Genomic DNA, 23269 nt, shown 5'->3' on the forward strand with positions numbered 1-23269 from the left:
CAAGCAGGGCCAGCCCTGCATAGGCAGCTAACACTGGTCAGCTGACGGCCCTGGGTGATACAGAGAACCGTGTGGGCCCCGGCCAGCAGCACTGGACAATCGGGAGGGAAGTAAGAGTCTGTCAGCCAAGCTCAGAACAGACAAACTGAGAACAAAGCTGGCAGGGATTTTCCATCTTACACCTTTGCTCACTACTTCTAAGTAGCATTAAGATAGATAATGAAATAAAATACTAAAATAAATGAATATGAGGTCAGGACAAGGTTTTTCTTTGGCAAAGATGGAGGGGGTGGTGATTTGAAGGAGGTGTTGGTCAGGGTGTTTTGCCCTGCTAGTAATGTTAAAAGATGCCCAGATGATTTTTAGGACATTTAATCATTTCTGATTAAGCTTCTTAGTAATCTAAGACTATAATTATATTTTCTTAACATAATGATAAATATCTAACAGCCAGTAGTATTTCTGTTAAAATGTTAGCAAGAGAAGTCCAAAGGTGTTCCAGATTGTCTACACCAGCAGAATCCAGTTCAACACCATTCTAACTATATTAATCTGGTACAGACTGGTTCAAACATCTTAAACCATTGCAAATTTCTCCATATAGCCTTAAGTTAATCCAAATAATTTAAAATTGATACAAACTGTCTCTTTATACAATTATCATCTGACCTTTAAAATTGATACTATTATCCCTTTCTTATAGATAATGACATGCACAGAGAGACAATACAGAATAGGAAAAAAAGAGAGAGAGAGAATAGTGAAGATTTTTGCCTTGGAACACCTAGCTCTGTTACTTGCTATGAACCTAGACACACGACTTAACCTTTGGAAACCTCTTCTCATAAAGGGGCAAAACAATAGCAAGCTTTTCTTGGCACCTGCCCTGCAGTGGTGACTTGGAGATCTTGGCTGGTTTTCCCCTGTACATCTGCCCTCCCTGAGCTCTCCAGCTTCCAGCAGGTGGAAGGATGCATGGAGAATTTATATCCTCTCTTTCCTGCCTCACATTCCCATTGGCAAAACCTTTGTCACATGGTCCCAAATTAATCGCACAAGACCTGGAATATTCCCAGGAAGAGAAACCTATGAGATAGAGACATAACACTGTCTGTGTCCCCTCCACACTGAGGTGCATGCTGAGGGAAGGGTTAGTGTCAGCTACCTTTGAGCTTTTTATAAATGAAAGACGTAGCACGCATCTGTGTCTGTCATTGTTCATTCAACATTATGTATGCCACATTGAGCCATGTTTTTATATAGCTGTTGTGTTCATACATTTTTATTGCTGTACGATATCACAATGGATGAATATGACATAATTTATTTATCTACAACACTGTTAATGGATATTGAGTTGTTCCCAGTCTGGGTCTATTACCAATAACTCTGCTGTGAACCTTTTTCATGTTTTTTGTTATACATATGTAACCATTTCTTTTGTAAATATAAATAGGCATGAAAGTGCTGGATCATAGAGTATGTGCTTATTCAACTTTAGCAGATAATGTCCAGCATTTTCCAAAGTGGTTATATCAATTTACATACCCAGCATCAGTGTACAAGTGCTCCAATTGCTCCACATCCTTGCCTGCATTCGGTATTAAATTGTAGCCATTCTGAAAAAAAAAATAAATGAATATATCTTGCATTTCCTCAATACTATTCACAAGTAAAATATGATTATGCGAAGTCATTCCTTTTCCCCAAATAATTGTAGACATCAGACCCACAAGGGACCCAGGGCACCGACTATTCATTGGTCCCTTCAATTCACTCACTCAGCTTTCTGGTCAGGCGCCTGCTCCTTCCTGGAGTGATTCAATTACCTATAAATGGGTTTCAGAATGGTTCCACTCATAAATTGTGGTCTTTGGAAGTCAATTCTTCACAGTGCATTTGGAGGGGGGAAGCACTCACGGCTGAGATGAATGCCCGTTATCCTTGGCTTGTTTGGGCTGCAGTCTGCACAATTTGAGTGTGATGCATGCCCTTGGTGCAGCCGGGCTGTGGGGCAATTGGGTGCAGCTCTAGAGAAGTGTCATTCACGATCTCCTTTCTTCCCCTAGTACCGAGCCACCGCACTGCCAGCGTTCAAGTACTACGTGACTTGCGCTTGTCTCATATTCTTCTGCATCTTTATCGTGCAGATTCTCGTATTACCAAAGTAAGTACTATGGTTTCTGTTGGTGTTCCCACTGGGTGCGCCTGCCCAGTTATATTTCAGTGTATGGAAGGGTGCTGCCTTCTGAACAGAAGGGTTATTTAACAGGTCGTGGCGAAGGTGGACGGGTGGGCAGTCAGGCTTCTGGAGGTGAAATGCCCCCCATGTGTCTTACTTAGTTATAATAATATTGGATTTTCAAAGTGGACATGTTGAGTCAACGTATAAGGAGTCTTCTGACTTTTGATCTTGGTTTTACTCAGATGGCCAGTCTAGGAAATGTAGCCCCATAAACTTTGCCCACAAAGAGCGCAATCACCAGATGTTGTTGTTTCTAATAAACAAATAACATTTTTGTATATTGAAAGGGCAAAACCTGCACTGGGCACACTGTACCGTCCCACCCACCCTGTCCATTTGCTTCCAAGTTCTGTAAGTTACACTTCCCTCTATTCCGTCCAGCATCCGCCCTCCCAGCCATCTGATTATTGTAGGTCGGCATCCAGCTGGCCTCTCTCAGGAGAGACCCAGGTGCAGAGGGCAGATTCTGGGCGAACCAGATTCTACGCTGTGGGCTGGACTCCTTCTGCTTCCACTCACAGGTGAAAAACGATCACTCTGTGATTCCCAGATAATCTTTCTCTTGTGCCTTCTTAACAAGCGCGACACAAACCAAGTGACTTTCTTCAAAGCAGCCGATTCTCATTTGACAATCTAAAGAAAAGGAAAAGAAAGCTACTGTCCCTCTTGCAATAATTGGGGATATAGAAAGAAATTTTAAGGTAGTTTTTTTTCCCTTATCAGTATCTATTTTAAAAAGGCCAAAGCAATCATTTTCAATCCCGTGGAATTCAGTTGTGCGCTTGCATTTAACCCTCGTGGTGCAGCCAGCATTTGTGGGCAGCTCGAACTGCCTACGTAGGGTTGTGTTTTGTCTCCTGAAGATGCTGAGCAAACTAGAAAGAAGTGGTCTGTCTTCCTCCTTTATACTCCAAAGGGTTTTCTTCTGGCACTGACCCAATACAAAGGCATTTATAGAAGTAACAACAAGTCAAAGTGTTGTTCGTGTCTGCATATTCCATAGTTATCTGCCCCCTTTTAGAAAGGGTTCCCATTAGATTTCCTTCTTCCCTGTGACTTGGAGTTGGAATATCTGGGTCAAAGGAACCCTTTTTCAAGACTGCAGAATTTTCAGTGAAATTTCCCAATGTTATCTTATCAGTTTTCCATTCAAAAAAAAAATGTTAACAAATTAAGCTCCTTAGTACCAGACCTGCACCACCTGGGACGGAAGGGAAACAGCTGTCCCTGCGCATGCAGGCTTACAGACAGGCAGAGCGGAAGGGCGCTGGAAATGTTATATGGGTAAAATGTTACCCAGGGAAACGGGCCCATATTACTACCCTTAAGTAGATACATTTATTCATTTTTTTACATCTTCCTGTTGGATGAATATTTATATATTCGTAAGTAATACAGGGTCTGTCACCCACGGGAAGGAGGAGGGAGAGGGGAAAGTGACTGGGGACAGTTTAAAAACTGCCTCCCAAGAAGACAGAGACTTCCCGGGACCAGGAGAACGTTTCATGGGATTTTAATTGGAAGAAACACATCATGTCCTGGCTTTGCTGTCTTAGCTTTGATCGCCTTGTCTGTCTACTAGTGTGTTGCATTTTTATGGGGACCTGTGGAAGTCCCTTCTCTATGGCTTCCTTACACATATGTTTGTTTTTCTCTTGAACAAGTTGGATTTTGAGCAGGCGCGTTGTGAAATCCAGGCATGTTGCAGCACCTCTCTGCGCTGGTGGGCGGAAAGCTGAATAGTGAGGTGGTGCCCTCCTCTAACAGAGTATCAAGACCCACACTTTCTGCACCAGTCTCATACTTCTTGCATGATTTCCTCATCTTCCCTCATTTTTCTTTCATGTTAATGTCTTCATTTTTAAGTTCTTTACCTTCTAAAAAATTTTGCTATGAAGTATTTCAAAGATATAGAAAAGTACAGAGTGTAATATAATAAACAAGCAGGTGTCCAAAATCCAGACTTTGTGAACATTAACCCTGTATCCTGTTTACTGTAGTTATACTTTCATGCTCCCAAAACTGTTCCTATTTGGGTATGCGTCCTTGAAATGGCATCTATTTTTATTTTTTATTTATTCAATCTAATATCTTTCTTCTTGTTAATGTGACTTTAGTTTATTTGCATTTTCATTTTATTTACTGTGTGTATTTTCATTCTATTCACTGATGTGTGTGGGCCCACTTGAACCTTTTTATTTTTAGTTTCATTTGCCTTTCCTAACTGGTAAAGGATTGATCAAGTTATTTTATTCTTTTATTTTTCTTTTTACTATTTAGGAGGTGCATTTTTCCCTTGATGATTGCCATTAAAATTCATAGAATATATATGCTATGTATTTTTCTTTTAATAATTGCCATTAAAATTTTAACATATGTTCTTAATTTAATAAATTCTAAAGTTAATCATAATCTCTCTCTTAAGAAGTTACTTCTTATGATTTTAGCTCTAGATGGTGATTATAAGTTAATATTTATTTAAATTCACCCACATTCTTTACCAATTTATGTGCTCATAGGTGCTTTTTAAAAATTATTTTTTTCTTGAAGTTTATTTTCCTTCTTACTGATGTGTCATTTATCTGTTCTTATTTTAAGCATGTGTGAGTAGCAATAGCTTTTCATTTTTTGTTTGTATTAAAATATTTGTATTTGGTTTATTTCACATTTTCTCTTGAATAATAGTTTAATTGGGTATAAAATTATAGATTAACTTTGATTTTCCCCCAGTATTATGATAATGTTATTCCATTACATTCTGCCCTCTATTTCTATTAATAAAATGTCTTCTGTCAGTCTCATTATATTCCTTTATAGGTAATCTGTCTTCCTCTCTGGAAGGGGAAACAATCTCTCTGGAAAAACAATATCTTTTTATTTTGGTGGATTTTTACTATGTTATTTATAGATATGTATTTGTTCTCATCTGCCTAAGTGACTAGGTATAATTTTTCAATCTGAAGACTCTTACCTTTGCTCAGTTCTTGAAAAGTTCTCTTTCTTTATCTGCTTACATGTTGCTTCTCTGCTATTTTCTGTATTCTTTCCTCCTGGAGCTCTTACTAGCTGCACATTGTGTTTTTCATTCTGTGCTCACTCTGGGTCTCATAATTTTTTTTTGAAAGTTTTCATTCCTTTCTTTCTTTGTGCTGCATTCTGGTAAATTCCTCATCCACATTGAGCTTATAATTTCAGTGATTATATTTTCATACTAAGAAGCCTATTTGGTTCTTTTTAAGACTTGACTTTTTTGTATATAATTCTATATTTTTCCTATGGATTCCATTTTTTCTTTTCCTTTACCTGCAGATTTTAAACATTATAGGGAAATACTACTTTTTTCATTCTGTTCCTTATGGTTCATAAATAGGTGAATTCTTCCATTTAGTCTATTTATGTATTCTTTCATGGTGGTGTGTTATGTGTAATTTTGCCTGCGAGTTCATCAACAGCAAGGATTTTGGTCCGTCGTAACCTCATATGTTCTGAGCTGTAAAGGCATCACTATGGGATGGTTTTCAGTGTATCTTTGCAAGATACCTCTGGGACTCATCAGTTCAAGTCACAATATTTTGTTAAATCCTTACTTCATGGTTCATTGAGTTTGGGTCAGCCCTGATTCCTGGCACAGAGCAGGGTTAGGAATCTCGGTTTTCAAAAATGACTTTTCTCATGACCCCAGTCAGAGAGTTATCTTCCCTGAACATTGCCAGGCTGGCAGGCAGTTTTTCTGTTTTCTGTTTCCTGGTAGGACAACACTTCATCACTTCTTCCTTTAGTCAAGAGCTCAGTTCCAATTTCTCATCAGTCAGATGCCTGAGAGCTTCCCCTGCCTTGGGGAGCCATGAATCTTACACCTATGGAACGCACCAGCCTCTGGTATGTCCCGGGCCGCTTAGCAGCCGAACCTGTCAGCATTCTGCTTTTCAAGAACCTCTGTGCATCTAGTACTGTCTCTTCCTTGCTTATAATTTCAGCTACCTAAAAAATAATTTTGTTATTTTTATGAAACATTCCTGTTGGAATAATGGTGCTTCTCATGTCTGCTGACATGCCTTTACTTGTTCTCTTAACTTGCTGAATTATACTTTTGCTTTGTTTTGTTTGTTTTCTTTTGGTAAACTGCCTCATGTTTTTTTGGAAAAGGGAAAAAATGATTACATGAGTGTGTAAATTAATGAATGATTGAATAACTAATAATAGAGGAATTTGTTACCTGGAAAGGACCAGGGAAAGGAAACATTTTCCTGCAAAGGGGCCCTTTTATTTAGCCCACCATGTTTATTCAGCCCATAATTTTTAAATCTGGCTCTAGTCTCAGAATTTGAATAGATGTGTTAAATTATGAGTGGGCTCCTTGTTTTAGAGTTGTTCTCTCACTCTGTCTGACCTGTGGTATAACTCCATCAGAGATGTGAACTACCTTTAAAAACCAAAATGACCAAGCATGAATTGTTCTTGCATTTTTTAGTAGTTTCATCCATACTGTCTGCCAAACTAAATGGATTATGTTAAACTAGGCATAGGGGTAATTGTTAAAGCCAGGATGAATCTTTTCTAATAAAGTTTAGCATAATATCGTGTGTTTCATTAGCCCAAGTTAAATTAAAAATTTCGCTTAAAAAATTTAAGAGCTAGGCATAGTGGCTCATGCCTATAGTGGCCGGAACATCTCAAAGCTAAGTCCTATCATCAGAGAAAGGCTACTGTAATGGTAACAAATATTTAAATGCAATTTCTTCCTTTCAGCTTTTTTTTTTTTTTTTTTGACTTACTGAATCCCTTTCGTTTAGAAGTTCTGTCATTTAACACATTGACTGCCACACTAGGAAAAAAAAATGTGTTTTCCTTGGGGCCACAGTGTTTTATTACAAAAATAGAATAAAAACTCTGAAAACAAAACAATCCTTTCTAATTTAATGAAAAATTTCTTATTTTTTATTGTTTTCCGTGCATGAATTATATGCAACTTAAAAAATAGTTCACGCAGCTCTCAAGGGGAAGAGATGTGTGAGTTCCATACGCTTCCTGAGGCCCCAGGCTCAAAGTAGCGTGGGTTAAATACAACCGGGTTGGCAGTGAACGTGTTAAAAGGGAAGAATTTGTATTGTTTCATGCTAACTTATAATTAAAAGAAAAGTTTGCCTCCCTCGGTTCTCATCATCCTTGCCAAGCACCACGCAGCAGATATGAACAGAGAGCTGATGAGTCTCACTGGGGGGAGGAGGTGGGGGACGCCAGGGAGAGGGGGCACTGAAGTCATCGCGTCCCATGGAGTTCTGGGCAAAGACACCATTATTTACCCAGAGTCATGGCTTATAATTTTTTGATTAATAAAACTTTTAGGCTTTGGGAGGAATGCACGTCTCTGCTGGTATTTTGCTGTCAACAGACATGCTTATCCCCATCGTGGGTGCCTTCCAGCAATAAACTGACTGAGAAAAAGCAGAAAGGGAAAGAGACCTTGTCTCCAATCAGCCTCTTCCATATCGTATAACAAAACACTTGATTAAAGTGCCAAGGTAAAAAATAGCCAGTAAAAGTTGTAATTTTTCTTGCTTCATGACAGGGAAGAGTCAAGTTTGCTTTCCAGTATTTACATAAATCAATTATGCTTGTGGATTAAAAAGAAACAGCTTTGCAACCAGACTGCTAATTAAAATTGATTAAGTTACAGGAACATCTTGGTATGCTTAATGGGCCTGAACATGCTTTTGAGAGAACAGGCAGGGTGAGTGGTTATAATTAAGAGCTCTTGACCAACCATTACTTTGCCCCACGGTATTTCTTAGTCCATTGGTGTCTTAGTCCATTCAGGTTTCAATAACAAAGGACTATAGACTATGGAGTTTGTGAACAACAGAAATTTATTTCTCTCAAGCCTAGCAGCCAGAATTCCTAGATGAGGGTGCCAGCTTGGGTGGGTTCTGGTGAGGATGCTCTTTCAGGCTGCAGACTGCAGACTTGTATCCTCACATGACAGAAAGAAGGAGCTAGTTCTCTGGCCAGTTCTCCTAAGGGCACTAATCCCATTCATGAGGGCTTCACCCTCATGACCTAATCACATCCCAAAGGCCCCCCCTCCAAATGCCATCACACTGGGGGTTAGGATTTCAATAGACAAATGTGTGGAGGGACAGAAGCACTCAGGCCATAGCAATCTGGTAAGAGGTGCACATCTGAACAGAAATTCCAGTGTGCCATGGGCGCCAACACGGAACAGCCTCAGGTTGAGCACATCAATGCGAGTTTGAGCTGCTCTGGGTCTGAGTCTTAGGTTGTAACATACTTTTCTGCATTCAAGCTCATATCATCTTCAAATAAGGATAGTTTTACTTTTTCCTTTCCAATCTGATATCTTTTACTTTCTTGCCTAATTTCCCTGCTTAGAACCTCCAATACAATGTTGAATAGAAGTAGCCACAGCACACATCCTTCCTTTTTGGATCTTAGGAGAAAATCATTCAGTCTCTTTTAAAGACAGGCTCTTGTTCTGTTGCCCAGGCTGGAGTGCAGGGGCACAATCACAGCTCACTGCAGCCTCGAATTCCTGGGCTCAAGCTATTCTCCTTCCACAGCCTCTTGAGTAGCTGGGACTACAGGCACCCTCCACCATGCCCAGCTAATTTTTTTTTATTTTTTGTTTTTTGTAGAGACTGGATCTTGATGTGTTGCCCAGACTGGTCCTGTACTCCTGGGCTCAAGTGATCCTCCTGCCTTGGCCTCCCCAAAGTGCCAAGATTACAGGTGTGAGCCACTGAGCCCAGTGCAGCATTCAGCCTTTTACCATTAAGTATGATATCAGCTGTGAGATTTTCATAGAGACCTTTTATCAGGTTAAGGAAACTTTATTTTATTTACAGTTTATTTAATGTTTTTATCGTGAAATAATGTTGGATTTTGTCAAATGCATTTTCTGTAGGTAATGAGTTGATCATGGTTTTTTCCCCTTTATTCTATTAATATGGTGTAGTACCTTGACTGATTTTCAGATATTAAACCAATCTCACATTTCTTGGATTAATCCCACCTGGTCCTGATATATAAACCTTTTTATATGTGGCTGGATTGGATTTGCCAATATTTTTTAAAGATTTTTCTATCTGTATCCATAAGAGACGTTGGTGTCCAGTTTTATTTTCTTGTGATGTCTTTGTGTAATATTGGCATCAGGGTAATACTAGCATCATAGAATGAGTTAAGAACTGTTCTCTATTTTCTGGAAGAATTTGTAAAAAAAAAAATAGGTATTAATTCTTCTTTAAATATTTGGCATAATTTACCAATGAAGCCTTCTGAGAATGGGTTTTTCCTTGTAAGTAGTTTTTTTTATTAAATTACTAAGTCAATCTCTTTATATTTTATAGGTAAGTTTATTCAGTGAGTCAGTTTTGTGTGTCATAACATACTTTTAAGAATAATCTTCCCTACTTAAATGGGCATCTGTCATACATTACACCAAAGCAAAAACAGATGGTCAACCATATTAGTAACATTGTTTTCCTTTATCAGCCCTTAATGGATGTTGACTTTTGAGGAAAGAGCAAAGTAGTGTCCTTTAGATATATCTAGAAAAAATATCATTGGCACTTCTCAGCTGCTCTTCACTGTATATAGCATATTATAATAGAATGGCAAGAGTTAAATTTTAATAGCCTTATTGTTTTCTCAAGCATGAATATGTCTATTTGACCTGATTCCAGAATGTTCAGAGTCTCTGTCAACTGTCTTCATAGTGGAATTATTCCTAAAAAAACAAACATTGAAATGCATTTTAAAAAACAAGGGCCTATAAAACTTAGTATATAAGAATCAATTGTTTAAACTCTGATTCATGTAATAAATCATATCATTTTCAAGTATATTAACACACAATTATCACTAAATCTTTTAATATTTATGCAATTAAAGGCTAATATAATTCATAATCACTTGTCCATTGATAAGAAAATTAAAACATGGTATAAACAAAGGAATAAGTAGCTATTTGCTTAATACTTTAATACTAATACTTCTTAAAAAACTAAATGTTTTTGCTTTTTCAAAACTTTCCTTTTTCAAAGGAAAGGAAAAGAAATTTGGAAAAGTGATTGATTGTAATTCCTCCATAGGTTTCTACCTAACCATTGATGATATAATAGTGTTCAGAAAAACTTTTATCTAGTCAATGGATTAGGTTCCAATAAAGCAAACCAATTGCTTTAGGTACTTCAAAAAAGGAACTTAATAAAGAGAAGTATTTACAGAATGAGGGAAAAGCTGAGAAATCAAACAGGCGATAGTGTAGCAACCAAGAGATTAGCCAACAGGAGGTACATGCTACCACCTCTAGATTTTTAAGGAAACGGGATGGAGGTGGTGTACCAGACACCCACCTCCTGGGCCTTCCTACAGATGCTGTAACCATGACAAGGCTAGAGCTGAAACTGAGGTAGGTGGGTTATCTGACAAGGATCCAGAGCTTTAGAAAAGGGAGAAGTTACAGCCCATCCAGAAAATGGCTGCTAAGTAGAGAATAAGGAGAAATACCCAAACTCCTTTTTCCTGCCTTCTAATCTCCTGCCAGTACTTCCCATTGGCCAAACCTAGCTAGAAACAGTTGGCAAAGAGTCTTGAAAACAGAATCTATAGGAGAGGGATGGGAATGTCCTTGAAATTGAACAGGTAATTACCAGCACACTTAGTGACAAATTTCCCCAAATTTGTTGAAATACATCAACCTACAAAGGCAATCCCTGTGAACAGCAAGCAGGATAAATATAAAGAAGATTGCATGTGGCATATTACAGTCTAACTGCTGGAAACCAAGGAAGAAACGAAAACCACACACACCTTAAATGTGGCCATTACAAAAAGGCATTACATGCAAGGGATCAATGACCGAAAGAATGGCTGACTTCTCATCAGAATCAGTGGAGGGCAGAAGACAATTGAACATCTTTACACCACTGATATGAACATGGTCAACCCTGAATTAAATACTCAATACAAATACCACTTTTTTAAAATTGAGGTGAAATAAAGGCATTACGCAAGTAAAAGAAGGTTGAGAGAATTCACCACCAGCAAACCTACAATACAAGAAATAGAAGTTTCTCAAGCTAATGTGAAATGATATCAGAAGGAAACATGAATCTAAGGAGAGAATGGAGAGCATTGGACCTGCTCAATATATGTGAGAGAGTATAAAAGACCACACACTTGTCTTTTATTAATTTCTTTAAAAGACAAAGGATGGTTTGATGCTAAAATAATGACATATACTAAGAATTATGTTGAGGGGGAGAATGCAATTACATTGTTGTAAAGATCTTACGCATTTTTTGAAGTGGTACAATATTAATGTTAAATAGCTTCTGATAAGTGAAGACTGTATATTTTAATTTTTGAGCAATCACTAAAAAATAAAAGGTAAAGCTAAAAAGCCAATAGAAAAAATTTAAAAAATTATAAAAATATTCAAATAATGAAAAATGGCAATAAAGGAGGAACTGAAACAAAAAGAAATGAGATGAACAGAAAACAAATAGTAAGATGGTAGATTTAAAATAATAGTTACAAATGTAATAAACCATAGAAACAAAAGCAGTAAAACAAATAAGCAATAGATAATAAGAGGATGAGATCAAATTCAAACATATTATTAAATGTGAAAGGACTAAAGTAACATTCCAAACAAAAGTATGACCAAGCCACATACCATCTACAAGAGATGTACTTTAAATCCAAAAGTTAGTTAAGTTGAAAGTACAGGGATGGAAAATATGTATGATGTAAACAATAACCACAAGAAAGCTCCTCTGCATATATTAATATCAGACAAAGTAGGTATGAAGGCAAGAAGTATTAATAGAGATAAAGAAAGATATTGAATAATAAGCATAAAATCATAAAATGTGCTTGTATCTAATAAAATAACTATAAAATACAGGTAAGAAAAAACTTATACTAAGCCATGAAATAATCTTATACATGTCTGACAAAACCAAAGAGAGAATTAGACAAATCCATAATTATAATTATATATTTAATATCCCTTTTCTATCTCTTTCTATAGAAATAAGGATATAGAAGATCTGAACAAGATTATCAACTTCCTAGAACTAACTAATATTTCACAGAACACTAAACCCAACTGCAAAATATGTGTTTTCTTAAACTGTACATGGAACATTGACCAAGATATACTTACTCTAGGCCGTAAAAGCATCTCAACAAATTTGAAAAGATTGAAAAAAAATTTGAAAAGATAAATAGCTTATACTCTGATATCTAACCACACCAAAATCAAAGTAGAAATCATTAATAGAATACCTGAAAGTATCCCCAAATATTTCAGTGTGAAACTATATACTTTTGACTAACCCATGAGTCAAATGAGAAATTTTAAAATGTTTGAATATCAAAATATAATGTATCAAAATGTGTGGGATGTAATTAAAGAAACAATTTAGAAAGGAATTTGTAGCTTTGAAATACTGTAAATATAGAAAAGAGGAAAGAGTTAGAATTGATTGTCTAAATTCCTAACTTAGGAGTCCAGAAAAGGATGAGCAAATTAGAATCAAGCAAGCATTATAGAAAGGAGTAAGTACTCAAAGGTAAAAGAAGAAATCAATAAAATGGAAAACAACTGGTAAAGAAAATCAGTAAAGCTAAAGTTTGGCTCTTTGAAAGTTTAAAAATTCCTAAGCCACTAGCAAGACTGATCAAGAAAGTAAAAGGGAGAATTGCAAAGTGCCCAAACTAACAATGTACAGGGAAAAGGGGACTGGCCACAGATCCTGTAGACACTAACAGGATAAGTAAGGAATACTATAAATCACTTGAGGCCAAAAGATTTACAATTTACGTAAAATGGAGGAATTCCTTGACAAGACAACTTACCAAAACTGAAACAAAATAGAAAATTTAAATGGGCATATATCTATTAAATTTATGTAAAGGAAACTTCCTACCCAGGTGATTTCAGTATGAATTCTACCAAACATTTTAAGAAAATAGATGGAATGTACTGGTCAAATATTGACAAATTTTATAATTGTGAATAGATAAAAATGCCCTGTTCATGGAAAGAAGCTAAAAGGTTGGTACTACAAACCAAAGGCCACATCTGTACTTTGTAGAGGAGATTTAGCTAAAATAAGAAGATAGAGAAAGGTTAGAAATAAAGGATGGAGAATAGATATTCCAGGAAACAGCTTACACAATAAAAGAAGCTGCAATAATATATATTTCTGATAATATAGAATTCAAGTGAAAGGCATTCAGCATTAAAAAAAGAAAGATTTTTCTTATGATGCAGTCACCAAGAAAATTTAACAATCATAAATCTTTATGCACTCTACCATTTCTTTGAAATAAATAGGACAGAATTTATTAAAATGTGTAGGTATATTGACAAACTCACAATCCTAGCTGGAAATGTTAGTACATTCTCACACTGACAGATCAAGTAAGTCAGCACATTGAGGATTTGACTAACTTGTCAGGTTCAGTCAATAGACAGATTTAGAGAACACGCTTTGTTACCAGCAAAAAAAAAAAAAAAATACATATCCTTTTTTAAAAATCCATAAAACATAGTAGAAATAGAACATGTTTATCATACCCCAGAAGAAAAATAAATTGTCAAAGCAGAAATAATTGAGGCTACAATTTATGATGAAATCTAATGAAATTAGAAATAACAAGGGCCCACCAACAATAATATCCTTGTAGAATTTAGAAATCAGACTTCTGAATTGCTCTTTTGTCAAAAGGAAATGGGAATTGAAATTACAGGCTTTTTAGAAGAGAGCAATAATGAGCAGCTATAAATCAAAGGCTGTGGGATTGGGCAAAAGCAGTAATTATTGGAATATTTATGTCCTTAAATGCATTTATTAGAAAATATAAAAGATTGGCAATAAATGACAATCAAGAAAAAGGACAATAAAAGTTTAAATAAAGAAGAAAGGAAGTTTTAAAAGTTGAATCAGAAACTAATAATATAGTGAAAGAACAGAAAGAATAGACCTTAATAATAAACCAAGAATTCATTCTTTGAAAAAATCAACAAAACATGCAAAGCTTCAAAAGTCTGATCTAGAGAAAAAAAGAGAAAAATAACTTTAAGCACAAGAAGAAATTACTTCAAATATGGAGACTTAAAATTATAAGAAAATATTATGCATGATATCTTACAATTAAAAATCTAAATGAAATGGATAATTCTCTGGCAAAATTATCAAAATTGACTCAAAAAATGGAACCAATACATATGGCAGAAATGTGACATGTCTACTCTTAAAAACAGAATATAATCAGGAATACAATTGGGTAGACATAAATCCTGACAGCACCACTTAGTAGAGATATAACTTCAGGCAAGTTTCCTAAACTTCTCTGGGCTTCAGTTTCTCTTTGGTAAATGAGGTAGTAATAATAACACTATGTAGGATTATTGTGAGAATAAAGTGAAGTATATATGTGTTTATGTACATTATGTATAACATATATATATCACAACAGCACTTGGCACATAAAAATACTCTATGTTAGCATGGTCATCTTCATCACTTCCATCATCCTCATCACCATCCCCATCATCAGAGGTTTTATTTAATACATTTGAGTTTTACCAAACCTTCAAGAAGAGATCATTAATTCAGTATTTAAACAGTTCCAGGCCTAAGAAAAAGATGAAAAGATTCCAAATTCAGCCATATGAGGCTGGCATCACCTCTACCCAAAAAGAAACTAGGAGAGCATAGAGTCAAAGAAAACCTGTCTTAGCTCTCTTGTAAAAACCAGGGGAGAAGATGGCTAACCAAAGCCCAGCAGGTGAATCACTGTGGTCCCCTTTAGTCTCAGGGATAAGGACGAGAGCCCCTCCATGTCTCTGAGGTGTGGGCCGGGACACCCCTCACCCCTGCAGGACTGGCATCTTACTCCTGTTGTATCACAGCAGCCTAGTGTGGTCCTGGCCACGAGATGAGTCACCAATCCGGGTGTGCTTGGTGCATATACACCCTCCAGCAGAGTCTCATTGCCACCATAAAATGTGAGCAAAGCCTGTGAATCGTGTCCGGAACGTGACTCAGTGCACTGTACGTCACTGGGTCGGGGCAAGTGTTGGCTAACTCAGGTTCTTGTCGATCTTGCTGGCTGTGCGTCCCCTGGAATCATCTCTAGGTGTCTGAGACAGTGAGGGCAGCGGTGCCTTCCCGCCTTAGCACGGGGATTACTCAGAGCCCTGACCGCTTACTGCACTTCCAGTCCTGCAGGGCTGCCAGCTGTGCGTGCCGGGGCATTCCGGCTTGTCGCCGACTGGCATCTCGTTCTTCTGTTCTGTACAGCGTCACATCAGGGCCGCTCTTCGTCTCAGTGCCAGGTCTTCTGTTTCCTCACTAGCTCCAGCCGACCTCATCGGCATAAGCTCTCATTTTGGTCTCAGACACCAGCCGGCCTCTCCCGGGGATGTTCCACTTCAATTTCATTTTCCACGATTCATTGTGCTGCAGCCCTATTTATACTCCTGCAACTTTCTATCCTTGGATTAAAGGGAGTTTTTAAAAGGCTTTGAATTATTTAATTATTTAAAGGACCTCTCAGAAATGCATATGATTCTTATAAATAAACCTGGAATCTGTCAGTGGCAGAATTTGTAGCTTAGTGGGCGTGTTTTTCACGTGATCCTGGGACGCTTTTGTGCTCGTTGGCTTGCTCGAGCCTCTAAAAGCCTCACGAAACCTTTAGCTGCAACTGTGTGCAACGGAATAGGTTGAATCTGGCTGGGTGGGATTGGGGCTGGGGAGGACTCAGTGTTTCCTGGGTCGACGGGAGCAGGGCTGGGGTTCAGGTCATCCCGGCCATCGGGGTGAGGCTGCCCTGGAGGCGGCAGCCGCCAGGACCTCACTGGCAGGGAAGAGGCCACCAAGTTGAGGGATGTGGCCAAGTGTGGCATGAACGTGCCAGGGACATAGGCGAGCCATTTAAAAGGGTTGTTTTTCTTTCATAAAGAACCGATGCTTACAGAGCAGTTTTAATGAGTGATGACAAGTTGATCAGCCGCAACTATAGACACTTTCCTATGGACACGTGTTTGGTTTGTTTTAGCTCCTCTTTACCAAAAAATTACTGAGGATTGCAGTGTTCATTGAATTAAGCCCTCAGTAATCCAAAAGCGTTACTCGTAGCTGTCCAGAAACTACCTCCACACTAACCTGTTCCTTTTTCTTTTCTGGTAGAACATCCACCTTCGGGATTTCCTTTGGAGCCGCGTTTCTCTTGCTTGCCTTCATCCTCTTCGTCTGCTTTGCTGGACAGCTTTTGGTAGGTACTGCAAATATGGACCTTCGCTGAAGGTGTGCGCATTTCATGAAAACTGATTTCTTACTAAAAACTTTCTAAACCAGGGAGCTTGGTGATTCACATTTCTAGAGCTACAGATCCCGGTAAAGAAACACACACCCTTCAAGCCAACAGCCCCAGAATGTAAACCGAGGCAGCTCCTGCACAACCAAGACACTAATTCGAAGATTGTTTGCAATATCGGATATCACAGTATAAAATCGTGTTTTTGCTTATTTGTTCCTGTGGGTACTTTTTATCATCTCCCCTAAGCTGTCAGAGCACGTGCAGCAGCAAGTGCAAGCGTCTGGGAGGCTTTCCGTGTACAGGGGAGTTAAAATTTAAACCTGATGCAGCTTTCACATCCACTTTCAAGATATAAGATTTTGGAGTATCTGAAGAAAGAAAATGTTAACATATCTTTTTTTAGTGTTTTAATTTAAGCCAATCATTGTATACTCTATGGCTTGAATGCTAATTCTAGATAAAGAATTAAATCTAAGTTTATTCTTGAGTCAAAGCAAGTGTTGCTCGTTGGCCTTGGCTCTTTGAGAGCATCCTGAGAAAGCCAGCAGTGGGAAAGAGGTCCCCCAACATAAGCTGTGTTTCGTTTGGTTCCATGGAGGTGCATTGAAACCGAGAGGCCACCTGAGCCAGGTTTCCTGAGCAGAGCTCATGGGCATCCTCGGGGGAAGGTTCAGAGAGTCTTTTTAATCCAAATTTTAACATGACCATAATCTATTACAAAAAATAAATAGGAATAATCTTTGCAACATTTGTCAATGGATGCCACTTTATGTGCTGTCTAGGGTTATATTATAGAAAATACCATAGATGTTTTCATATTTTCAAAATCATGATTTCTTCTGCCAGTTAGAGTTTCACAAGCCGTTTAGATGATGCCACCAGGAAACAGCCTCAAATCTGTGGTCTACCTGTCACCTCTCTGGGTTGTACTATACCCATTGGGAGGCTCCGATGACATCTATGAAAGCACTTTTCTTGTTCTGCAAGGGTTTACACTGTGCATCGGAGTCTTCATTGTTATGTCATTACACTTTTCAAAGGACATACTGTTACTTCAGCAACAGCACCAGTGCCATAATGGCCTCTTAAAATCCTCATCTTCCCTTCAAAGGCTCTGAGAAGCAGTAGTCCTGGGGCCCTGGGCCATCCATCACATGCCGGTCTGATGTGTTGAAATCTTTAGGCCAACACTGGTTAAGATTCCAAAGCTCATCTCTGTCCTTCAGCAACAGGCACCCTGTCTTCAGTGCCTTGCACCTTTGCAAACGTTTGTGGATTTTGTTTACTATATGATAGTTTAGATGTTTCAAATCTCATTGACAACTCTTGCAAAACTGGGACTGTGGTTTCTGATTTACTCAAATGCATATATAACATCTCAAGCCTCTTGAAATTCCCTGAAGACATTACGGGTTGTAGAGAGGAGGGGCCTTGGCGAATAATGAACCACTCTGAAAGACTCATGGGAATCCTTGGCAAAGTTCTAAAATGCCGACTTTATAAAGAGGCCTGGTTTTCCTTGTTCCCAGAATCATCCTTTGCGTGGAAAAGCACACAGGCTCCACCCTCTCTTTTCCTTGTCCCCAAAAGACCTCTGCAGACATTTCTCAGCACAGGAACCATCCTTCGTGGTTCCATTGGAAATCCCAACCTAGTTCTAATTAAATCAGTTTACATCATTGTGCCTAACTAGCCATATTTTTCATTTTCTATAACAAGGAATCCAGTCTTGGGCATTGGGGCACCATGTATTTTTAGGGTTTCAGGCTATTTTCTTTACACCAGTTGTTATAAAAGAAAGATGGATCTTGGGGCAGATAAAAGGATTTCAAGAACAATTGTGCTGCCTTTGTGGGAAAGCTTTGCTCTTATGTGATGTCTCTCCTTGCAGCCTCGCTGGAATCTACCTGTCATACCTCTTGGTCCCTCCTGGGCCAGCCTGGGGCCCCCACAAACTGTCAAGAATACATCTACAGCTCCCCATCTTTTCTCATTCCCGGGGCTCCCCAAGACCCTGGCACCCACATACCACGTGCTAGAAAGTTCTTTTTGACTGTGTGGTGTCTCAGTGAGCAAATTTCAAGGCTACAAATGAATTGATGCCCACCCCCTCCTCACAAGAAGCTTGTATTATGCCAGAGTAGCCAGGAAGGCTAATCTTGAAGACATCGGGCCTTGCTAAACTCGAATGGATAGGATCCACCAATGAGTCTCCCCCAAGTGGCCAGCCGTCATCCTTGGTCCAATTGTAATCCACGAAAAATTCAAGAAGGATTTCTTCTCTTTGCAATAATAGGTTCTTTTTACTATTTAAACCATTCTGTATGGATTTTTCAACTCTCAGCATCAAACATAGCCAATCTCAGAAGGCTTAAGTGTACTTTGTACTTTACCCTCCAAATTCGGTCAAAAACTCTGCCTATTACAGATACTCCACAGTGGTCGTGGAGAAGCATGGCTACATCCTGACTGCCCATTCCTGGGCTTCTTAATAACCTACAATTGTATGAGGTTTTATAACGATTTGCATTTATTTACGAATTAAATATTGAGTTTATGAAAAGTATTTAATACTCTAAATTTACTTTCTATTAACATATGGTAACCTTCTGAAAACTTAAATGACAAAGGCAGTGTTAGTGCTAATAATATCAGTCCTAAATTCTTTGTGGGAAGAATTAAAATAAAATACTTTTACAAAGGAAGTTGCAAAAAAGTAAGCTCGGCCGACATTTTGCTTCCAAGCGCTTGCCTTTGTCACCCTCTGTTGTACAAAATATGCAATGCAAGTAAATCAAATTGGTTGGTCACCTTACAGCTGGGTTTGATAAAAAGGAAGAAAAACACCAAAATGGGCAAAAGAATAACAGTGATAATGAGATGCAATTATTTTTCCTTTTGGTAGAAAAATCAGACAGATATTTTTTCAGTGACACATTCTGAAAAATATGTCAGAGAATGTCTTTTTTATTATCATTCCCACGAGAAGCCCACCCCCGCCTTGGTGTCTACCCTAGGTGTGCCCGCTGCCTCCCTGCCCCTGTGTCCCACACTCCTCAGTTCTTGCCCATGGGAATGGGCTCAGGTTTCCCAGAAACCTTCTCTGACACCAGTCCAAGCCCTGTGATAGGCCCATGAGACTTAGTTGTGCTACATGGTTTAGCCTCGATTATATAACATCTCACCTAGACCTCTAATGTTTCTCTGTTATTTCCCTTTACATGTAACTAAGTTCCTTAAGACAAGAAGGGTTCCCTAAACTTGCTCTCTATCCCCTCACTGAATCCGGCAGGGTGCGATCACATGGATCTGTTTAATATGTAGCTGCTAAGTAAACACTACTGGACTTCTTATATTGTTTTCATGGGGTCTTTTCCTTCCTCCACCCCTCTGGCTCTGCGTAGCACCCCCTTCATCTCACAGTTGCCAACCGTTCTCTGGAAGAGTTAGATGTGCCCTAAGGTACCTTCTCCGGATGTCCTAGCATGGGGACAGGTTCTATGTATGAATGAACGTGTGACTGAGAGGAGTGGGGAGCCGGTGGCAGCCTTGGTCATGCTGCATTGAAATTTCTTGGTCATATACGCCTGATCCCTTGACTCAGACATGCTGCATGCTGTCTCCTCATTTGGAAATAATCTTCTCAATTTCATAATCCAACTCTGAGGAGCCCCGCGTTTCCCCTGCCAGCTCCCTTGTGCTGGCAGGGCCAGGTTCCTGTTTTGCATTATTACTTTTATTCTTTTAGTTGGAAAGATCTTCAGTGAGTTCGCTGCAGCCCTGTTTTGCTGGTGATGGTACTTAGGGCACTTGAGACACAAGATAAATATTTAATAGCCGTCAGCTTGAAGGAATGTTGGGTCGCACCCAAGTGCAGTTTCCTGGCACCACTGCTCAGAAAACGTCCCACCCCCGTCCTCACCCCCACTCGACTCCTTTTGAGCTGAAACTCTGCATCCAGCTCACGGTTGCTTCCTCCAGCCCAGCGCTCTGGGGGCTCCCGGCCTGCGCCTCCGCGCCTGCGTGCTGGAGTCCTCCCTCCCTCGCCAGGTGTCCCCAGGCACCCCTGCCGCAGGTGCCTCACCAGGTGCTCGGCATTTCAGAACCGTGAAACTCAAGAGCTGGGTGAGAGCCCAGAGACGGCTCGCCCAGCCCCTCATTTTGTGGCTGAGGGACCCAGGACTCCAGAGGTGCCACGTGCATAAGTGAGTTTCCATTTCCAGTCATTTCGAGTAGAAGTTTTCTCTCCACGAAAACATAATGCAGAAGGAGCTGTAATCGGACCTCCTGGCGGTGGAAATGGAGGCTTTGGGGCAGAGTCAGGAGTGTGCGACTGCTGGGCCCTGCAAAGGCTTCCTGTCCTTGAGTGGGAACCTGTGCGATCAGTCCACATTGCTGATGGTGGGCAAGGTCCCCGAGAGTGGTTCTGATTCCAGCCACATCGCAGTTTGTAAGTGGTGAATGTTAGGTTAAAAATACCTGCCTACTCTGCGGGACACCTGGCATTTCCGGGCCCATTGGTACCCACAAGAGTGCCGGGAGGGAAGGTCCATTCTACAGTTTAAGGAGACAGAGGCTCCCAGGTGCTGTGAAGCTTTCCCAGTGGTGTACAGCAAGCTGGTGTCCCCTGAGGCAGGTTCTAGCGGGTGCCAGGCTGCATGTGGAGAGAGCCACTGGCAAACAGGTGCCCGGCACCAGGCAGGGACGGACCAGCGTGGCACTGAGGTTGCCTTGCGGTGACCGCTGAGCACCCACTGATCAGAATCACACTGGTAAGTCCAGGTAACCTCACAGAGCAGCTCCTTCGTGTTCGCCTCTAGTCTGGTTTCCTAAAACATGATTCAACTGTTGGGTACGATTTACTTAAAACTAGGTTCTGGGCAAAGTGTAAATTCATCTTAAAAGATGTTTGATAAAATGAAAGAAAAAGCTAATTTATAATTGAATTTACACTACAATAGTCTAGTAGAAAGTACCCTTAATAATAATACTTTGCAAAAAGGTTTTACACATATGAATGTCCTTCAAGTGTTTTCATACATATTATTTTATTTGATAATGAAAACAATCCATTTTATCTAGGTAGAAACTAAGACTAAAATAAAAGATTCAAGTTCACATTTTCATTACAATCAGCAATAAAAGAATAATAACAGTTGTCATCATCGTAGTAGTAATAATAGTAAGGGCAGATTTACGGTCAGATTTAACCTTCTGAGCCACCTGAGGTGGACTTACATCTTGGTAACAAATATGAGAGAGTAACTAGAACCAAAAATATCACTAAGAAAAGCCAAACAAACCCCAGGAACATCTTTAGAACAAGTATGCTAGATACAGCAAATGAAAATGCCAGAAAATGTCAGAAGAAATTTTTCTTCCGACGTTGTTACCTTGTGCTTTGTACAGCAGAGATAATGTGGTGCCAGCCCCCAACCTCGTCCCAGGCAGAGATGAAAGCACAGATATAGAGGTCAGTGTGGGAAAGGAAAAGTAGGTCACACACCAGCTAATAGAAAAGCTTTCTACCCCACAGCGGTGTTTTCCCCTTGAAGTCTATTTTCTCTAATGTCAATATAGCTCTACCATATTTCTTTGGGTTAGAATTTTCCTGGTGTTCCTTTTTCCATCTTTTTACTTTCAGCTTTTCTTTGTCATTATGTAAGTTTGGGGTGTATCTCCGGTAAACAACATCTAGCTGTATGTTATTTTCCCAGATCCAGAAATCTGTCTCTTTTACTTGGCAAGTATAATACATTTATGTGTATTATAATTGCTACTACAATCTTATTTTACTTTTTAAAAATCGACCATGTATTCATATCTTTCTTGCTTCTACTTATTTTTCCTCCTCTTCTGTCTTTTCTTGGACCTACAGAGTTAATTCTCTTTTATTCCCTCTGGTGACCTGGAATTTGTACATTCTAGTCTGTTTTTTCAGTTATTACCTTAAAATATGTACCATGTGCACGTGATTAACAAGGTCCCTGAATATCTGCATCTTCTTATTGAACAATACTCTCAGTGCTTTAAGTCTGATCATTTCATCTTTTACGCTAATGTCATTTAAATTCTTCTAAATTTAAACTGTTCACATTATTCATTACTATTATTATTATTGTTTTTGTTTAACAATTTCTTTGCTCCCTGTTTTTTCTAAATACTGTTCCTTCCTCCAGGGTTCGATTTCCATATTACTAAAGCATTTCCTGTTATAATTCTCTCCATGAGAGCTTGTGAATAATATAGCCACTCAGTTTGGCTATTTCAAAAAGTCTTTATTTTTTCATTATTATATAGTAATAATTTATATTTCTTCTAACATATTAAAAACATGGTTTCATAATTTTCTGGCCTCTGTTGTACTGAGGAGAAGTCTACTGTCTGCCTGGTTGTCGTCCCTCGGTCCCCAATCTCGGTAGGTTTCTGCAGGATTTGCTCACTGTCTTTGTGGGCAGTGGATGCTGCGTGTTGATGTGTAAGTTGACTTTCATGTTTCCTATTTGGGACTCAGCATGTCTCCCAACCACAGACCGTACATCCTGCTCCAGTCCACAATGTCATTGCCTGATATCTCCTTGTATTTTGTCTCTTCTGTAGTCTTTCTTTTCTATTTTTCTCAAACTTCCAATAGAGGTATGTCAGATCTCTTCATTGTGTCTC

At 39.1% G+C, this 23269-nt stretch overlaps 1 protein-coding gene and 1 long non-coding RNA gene across 2 annotated transcripts in view; one reads left to right on the plus strand and one right to left on the minus strand.

The window, feature by feature from the left end:
* ADCY2 (adenylate cyclase 2) overlaps window positions 1-23269 on the plus strand; it is a 365223-nt gene that overhangs the window by 289163 nt on the left and 52791 nt on the right. Inside the window, exons 14-15 of the mRNA XM_045565786.1 lie at window positions 2070-2167; window positions 16477-16561. Coding sequence (XP_045421742.1) covers window positions 2070-2167; window positions 16477-16561 — 183 coding nt within the window. The remainder of the gene's footprint in view (window positions 1-2069; window positions 2168-16476; window positions 16562-23269) is intronic.
* Window positions 1549-22035, minus strand: LOC123648064. Its single transcript, XR_006738472.1, has 3 exons — window positions 22000-22035; window positions 9939-9992; window positions 1549-1619 (listed from the first exon to the last, which is right to left on the minus strand). It is a non-coding gene; the product is annotated as an uncharacterized LOC123648064 (long non-coding RNA).

This window comes from Lemur catta, chromosome 12, assembly GCF_020740605.2.
Source record: "Lemur catta isolate mLemCat1 chromosome 12, mLemCat1.pri, whole genome shotgun sequence".
Taxonomy (NCBI): Eukaryota; Metazoa; Chordata; class Mammalia; order Primates; family Lemuridae; genus Lemur; species Lemur catta.